This window comes from Scomber japonicus, unplaced genomic scaffold, assembly GCF_027409825.1.
Source record: "Scomber japonicus isolate fScoJap1 unplaced genomic scaffold, fScoJap1.pri scaffold_741, whole genome shotgun sequence".
In the NCBI taxonomy this organism is placed as follows: Eukaryota; Metazoa; Chordata; class Actinopteri; order Scombriformes; family Scombridae; genus Scomber; species Scomber japonicus.
In genome coordinates, this window is record NW_026518791.1 from 5,029 (window position 1) to 11,222 (window position 6,194).

At 45.5% G+C, this 6,194-nt stretch overlaps 1 protein-coding gene across 1 annotated transcript; it reads right to left on the reverse strand.

Moving 5' to 3' along the window:
* Nucleotides 1–1,993: 1,993 nt before the first annotated feature.
* LOC128354855 (probable E3 ubiquitin-protein ligase HERC1) lies at nt 1,994–6,188 on the reverse strand. The gene is made up of 3 exons (XM_053314996.1): nt 6,140–6,188; nt 3,631–3,936; nt 1,994–2,794 (listed from the first exon to the last, which is right to left on the reverse strand). Exons 2-3 carry the CDS (start codon nt 3,913–3,915, stop codon nt 2,609–2,611), a joined length of 471 nt encoding a protein of 156 aa, XP_053170971.1. The 5' UTR covers nt 3,916–3,936; nt 6,140–6,188; the 3' UTR covers nt 1,994–2,608.
* Between the last annotated feature and the right edge of the window lie 6 nt (nt 6,189–6,194).

Consider the following 6,194-nt stretch of genomic DNA (forward strand, 5'->3'; position numbering starts at 1 on the left):
CCTCCATCCATGCCTTCCATCCTTCCTCTCTCCCTCCCACCTTTCCTTCCTTCCTTCCTCCTTTCCTCCCTCCTTTCCTCCCTTCCTTCCTTGACTCGAGGACAACAGGAGTGTTAAAGTTCAAGCTGAAGTCAATTTAATCTTAAACATCAGATTTCAGTTGTTGGGACCTTTTTTAAGTTTCATTTTCAGACTGAAGACTGAAGATTTTACCACATGTCTCTCCTGAGTTAGTCTCAAACTGTAATGAACGAACCTTTTAGAGGAAATCAGGTCCTGGCAGGTTCAGTATTCATCATACAAGTCAGAAAAGTCCTCGTTTGATGAGTCTAACTCACTGCTGTAGAAGGTTTTATCTCTTTAAGGACTCCTGAATCCTGCAGCAGCTGTTCGGTCGTTATCTTCTGACTCCAGCTGCCAGACTGAGATTCAGAGAGACTTTATAAAGTGCCTGGTTCTTTTCTTCCAAACTTAAGAGACATGAGATTTCTTCCAGCTGATATGAAGACGAGGAGGAATTATCACAGCGACTGATAACTTTCAACTTTCAACAAGTATCCAACAAGTGTTTTAGTTTAACCTTCCTGTCGTCCTCCCGGGGTCAAATTGACCCGTCAGTTTTGACTGTTCCTTCTTTCCTTCCTTCCATCTGTCCTTCATCTCTCCTTCTCTCTTTCTTTCCTTCTTCTCTTTCCTCCTTTACTTCTTTCCTTCCTCCCTCCTACCTTCTTTCCTTCCTTACTTCTTTCCTCCGTCCTTCCTTCATCCATTCCTTCTTTCCTCTGTCCTTCTTTCCTTCCTTCCTCCCTCCCTCCTACCTTCTTTCCTCCTTCCCTCCTACCTTCCTTCCTTACTTACTTCTTTCCTCTGTCCTTCCTTCCTCCCTCCATCCCCCTTTCTTCTTTCTGTTGTTCTTTCCTCTCTCTCTCCTTCCTTCCTTCCTCCCTGCCTTCTTTCCTTTTCTCCCTTCCTTCCTTCCCTCCTTCCTCCCTCCCTCCTTTTCTTCCTTCTTCCTCCCTTCCTTCCTTGACTCGAACACAACAGGAGGGTTAAAAAGCACCAACAAGCTCTTTGCCAACATGGACGATATGAACACGCTGCGTTAGTTAACACGTAGTTTTTCTTTCTGTAAATACGTCTCACCGTTTATTTACTCCCCCCCCCTCCCCCTTTTTTCTCCCCCTCTAAAAAGATGGCCTTTGTGATATTTTGTACTTCTGAAATAAATGTGATGTCTGCTTTCTGACAGGAAGTGTGTGTGTGTCTTTATTTATTTAAGGAAGCTCTGGGTCTGACTTCTTCTTCTTAACCTTCCTGTTGTCCTCTCGGGTCAAGGAAGGAAGGAAGGGAGGAAGGAAGGAAGGAAAGGAGGGAGGAATAATGGAAGGAAGAAGGAAGGAAAGGAGGGAGGGAGGAAGGGAAGGAGGGAAGGAAGAAGGAAGGAGGAAGGGAAGAAAGGAGGGAGGGAAGAGAGAAGGAAGGAAGGGAGGAAGGAACAGTCAAAACGGACGAGGTCAATCTCACACAAATTTCCTTCCCTTCCTTCCTTCTTTCCCTCCTTTCCTCCATCCTTCCTCTCTCCCTCCCTCCCTCCTTTCCATCCTTCCCTCCCTCTTTCCCTTCCTTCCTTCCCTCCCTCCTTTCCATCCTTCCCTTCCTTCCTCCCTCCCTTCCCTCCATCCTTCCTCTCTCCCTCCTTTCCATCCTTCCTCCCTCCCTTCCTTCCTTCCCTCCCTCCTTTCCTTCCTTCCTTCCCTCCCTCCTTTCCTTCCTTCCTTCCCTCCCTCCTTCCCTTCCTTTCCATCCTTCCCTCCCTCTTTCCCTTCCTTCCTTCCCTCCCTCTTTCCCTTCCTTCCTTCCCTCCCTCCTTTCCATTCTTCTTTCCTTCCTTCCTTCCCATGTGATGTCTGCTTTCTGACAGGAAGTGTGTGTGTGTGTGTGTCTTTGTATTTATTTAAAAAAAAACAACCAACAAACAAAACCTCACAAAATGTTCAATTATGCAGCATTTATTGTAGTTTTTGTCTTTTTTTTCTTCTTCTGTAATGCTTTGGGAAACTCGGCATAGGCAATGAAAACAATAAATATGGATATTATGCAAAACATTTTTCCTAATGAAGCATTTTACACAATGTACAATATTCCTTTTTTTTTTTCTTCCCTCCATCACCTTTGCTTTTGAATATTCTATACACATGTCCAAACAAATAAACATACCTCCATGCAGAAACCCTGAAAATGGGATGTGGAGTAAATGAGAAAAAAAAAAAGAAAAAGAAAAAAAAAAAGGAAAAAAAAAAAAAATTAACACTAAATGCACTTCTCATGTGGATTTTTGTGTCATTTTTAAAAACTGCTAATAAACCACAAAGAGAAATGAAACTTTGTGCTGTTTTTTCTTTTTTCTTTTTCTTTTTTTTTTGAAAGTATACATAAAATGAAAAGTAAAAAGTGGCCCATCTTGCTCAGGAGTTCCCTACAACTGGTGCAGTGATGGCGATGCATCTCTCTCTGTGTGTGTGTGTGTGTGTGTGTGTGTGTGTGTGTGTGTTTCTTCTTTCTTTAATATGTGTGTGTGTGTGTGTTTCTTCTTTCATTCCTGCTGGGTTCAGTAGTCCGTATCGGAGCCCTCGGCGTTGTCAACGTTACGGGAGAGCATGTAGTTGTCCATGTCGATGGAGCGGCAGTTGTTGATGGCGTAACGCAGACGCTCCGCCATGACGGCCTGGCTGGAGTACGGAGGCAGACGCAGCTGGAAGAAACACGTCTGAGAGGTCGGCAGGCTGTCGTACGGCTGCGGAGAGAGAGAAGAGGAAGAAGTTTTAAAATAGATAAAAATATGGACTACAAGCTGACATTTTATTTTGAAGGGTTATATTTGAGGACTGAAAGGAAAGATTATCGCTCTATAACAGGGATTTGATCTCATGTGGGCCGGACCAATAAAAAGATGGAGGGGAAGAAGGAAACAAGGATGGAAAGAAGGAAAAAGTGAAGGAAAGACAAAAGGAAGGAAGGACGGAAAAGGGATTAGGAAGGAGGGAAGGAAAGACAAAAGGAAGGAAGGAAAGAAGGAAAAGAAGACAAGAAAGGAAGGGATTGACATGCAGGATAAGACTGCTCGGTGCGGGATTTGAACCGGGGTCACCTGCAGCGAGGACTGTAGCCTCAACACATGGGGCGGGCGGGTCCCCCCCAGCTGAGTAACTTTAAAGGCCAACTCCACTTTATTACAGATTCTGTCTCATTTCTGCAGGTTTGTTTCTGTTAGCTGTGGCGGCTTCCTGTCTAAGCTTTTCAAAATAAAACCTTTGTTATTGTGCTCTTATTATTATTATTAACAAACTAAGTTGGGGCTGTAAATTACGGGAGATTCCCGGGAGAGTTGCGGGAGATGAGTCTAAAATACGGGAGAAACCCGGGAATGTTGGCCGCTCTGATTTTACTACAATCTACTTTACTAGAGTAGTTCCTCTCTCAACTAGTAGAAGATGTTGTGAACAGCTGATTATGCTTGAAAATAAAATACTGCCATATACCGTGAAACCGCTTTTATTTTGAAAAATACCATGATATACATTTTTGGTCATACGGCCCAGCACTAGCTCCACTCGATGCTTTTTAACTCACCCTGTCCACCTTCATGATCTGAAACCTCTGAGAGATGTCGGCCGTGTTGGCGGGCAGCCTGGATCTCCCCGAGACGAAGCGCATGAAGAGGACTCGCTCCTCGTTGGAGAACTCCTCCAGCGTCTGCCAGAACCACTGCACCAGCGAGTGCTGCTCATCCACCTCTCGGTAGCGCACCACCTTCTTCAGCACGTCGCAGCAGATCTCCGGCATGCCGCACACCATCTGCTCCAGCTGCTTGGCCGTCAGCAGGGACAGCAGCGGCACCGGCACGATCCAAGACATGCCTTCACGCACCGCCGCCACCTGATGGAGGAGGAAGAGGAGGAGGAGGAGGAGGAGAAGGGGAGGCACACAAGTTAAAGACAGTGTAAAGTGAATTCAGACATTTTCTTCTAAACACATTAAATAGGTCATAAATGTATTTCTAAAAAAGGTGTAAAAAGCATTTCAACCATTTAGATTTGAATTGTGTAGCTAGGCTTCACAAACTGTGTTTCAAGATTTCTGTGTTCAGGATTTAGTGATTAGCATAAACCCGCCCCTGCTGCTGTAGAGGTAGAAATACATTCAGCACACACTACTACTACTACAGTCTACAGTTAGCCAGTTAGCTGAGTTAGCAGCTGAGTTAGCCACCGAGCTAGCAGCTGAGCTAGCAGCAGAAAGCTCTCAGAAATAGTGTCCATGTTTCTGGTAGGTGGTGACTTTGATTGACAGGTGACACTTGGTAGGGGGCGGGGCTTCAGCGGACTCGGAGGCCACGCCCACAGTGTTTGGGAGCAGAGAAAGAGGCTGATTTTTACACAACTTTGAAGCCTAATTTCATATATTTGGTGATTTTTTTTTAATCATTCAAATTTGGCAGGGTGGTTAACAACACACTTTTCTGTGGTATGTCAAACTCAGAACACATATTTATTATTACTTTACACAGACTTTAAGGGTCGCTTCATACAAATTATAAACAACACATATTCTTACTTTCTTCTGTAGTGTAGCTGTGTAGAGAGTTTTAGTTTTACTTATCAAAGCTTTAAAGATATCTGTCTTATATTTCTGCCTGAAAAGGATTTCAATGAATAAAAAAAAAAAATTCAGCTCACACAGTTTTCCTCCTACACACACACACACACACACACACACACACACACACACACACACACACACACACACACACACACACACACACACACACACACACACACACACACACACACACACACACTTCACTATCAACTCTTCTCAGTAGAGTCTCTCATGAGGAAATATTGTGAAACCTGCTGATTGTTATTCAGGTGAAAGCTTTCAGAGAGAGAGAGGAATAAAAACCAAAAGCATCTACAGAACTGGAGATTGTTTTCCTCCCCCCTACCTTCCTTCCTTCTTCCTTCCTTCCCTCTTTCCTCCCTTCTTCCTTCCTTCCCTCTTTCCTCCCTTCTTCCTTCCTTCCCTCTTTCCTCCCTCCTACCTTCCTTCCTTCTTTCCTTCCTTTCCTTCCTTCCTCCCTTCCATCCTTCTTTCCTCCCTTCCTCCTACCTTCCTTCCTTTCCTTCCTTCCATCCATCCGTGCGTCCTTCCTCCCTCCCTCCCTCCCTCCCCCCTACCTTCCTCCCTTCTTCCTTCCTTCCCTCTTTCCTCCCTTCTTCCTTCCTTCCCTCTTTCCTCCCTCCTACCTTCCTTCCTTCTTTCCTTCCTTTCCTTCCTTCCTCCCTTCCATCCTTCTTTCCTCCCTTCCTCCTACCTTCCTTCCTTTCCTTCCTTCCATCCATCCATGCGTCCTTCCTCCCTCCCTCCCTCCCTCCCCCCTACCTTCCTCCCTTCTTCCTTCCTTCCCTCTTTCCCCCCTCCTACCTTCCTTCCTTCTTTCCTTCCTTTCCTTCCTTCCTCCCTTCCATCCTTCTTTCCTCCCTTCCTCCTACCTTCCTTCCTTCTGTCCTTCTTTCCTCCCTCCTACCTTCCTTCCTTCCATCCATGCGTCCTTCCTCCCTCCCTCCCTCCCTCCCTCCCTCCCTCTTCCTTCCTTCCTTCCTTCCTTCTTCACTCCCTCCCTTCTTCCTCCTTTCCTTCTTTCCTTGACAGAGGGCTGGATCTCGAGGACGTTGGTCAATCAACCTGTCAATCAGGACGTAGCCATGCCCTAATGCATACCCTGCTTTATCATCACATATAAAATCAGGGAGGCCAAAATGTCCCAAATGAACATCATACTGCATTGAAGAAGGCTTTAAACTAGCGATTGAGACCATAAACACATTTTGAAAACGTTTACTGAGGTTAGAAATCAAGTGAGAAGTTGGTGAATTCTCCATTGACTTGTATAGAGACGGTCGCCCCCTGGTGGCCTTTTGATAGAATGCAGCTCTAAGTTACTTCCTGGTTGGCCTCATTTCAGAGGACCAGAGCTCCCCGCCTGGTTAAATATCGTGATGCTCTCATGTCTGCAGTGATTCTTAACTCTGCAGACGTTGCCATAGTAACACAAAGCGAAGCATCGTTTCTCTCTCACCTGCCGATCGATTTCGTGCAGCCTGTACTCGATGGCTCGCTCCACATACTCCTTC

Excerpts from the sequence above, each read along its gene's own strand:
- LOC128354855 (XM_053314996.1), bottom strand. The coding sequence starts at position 3,915 with ATGTCTTGGATCGTGCCGGTGCCGCTGCTGTCCCTGCTGACGGCCAAG. Across the intron at positions 2,795-3,630 it reads AGATCATGAAGGTGGACAGG|CCGTACGACAGCCTGCCGAC; the intron begins GTGAGTTAAAAA and ends CTCTCTCCGCAG.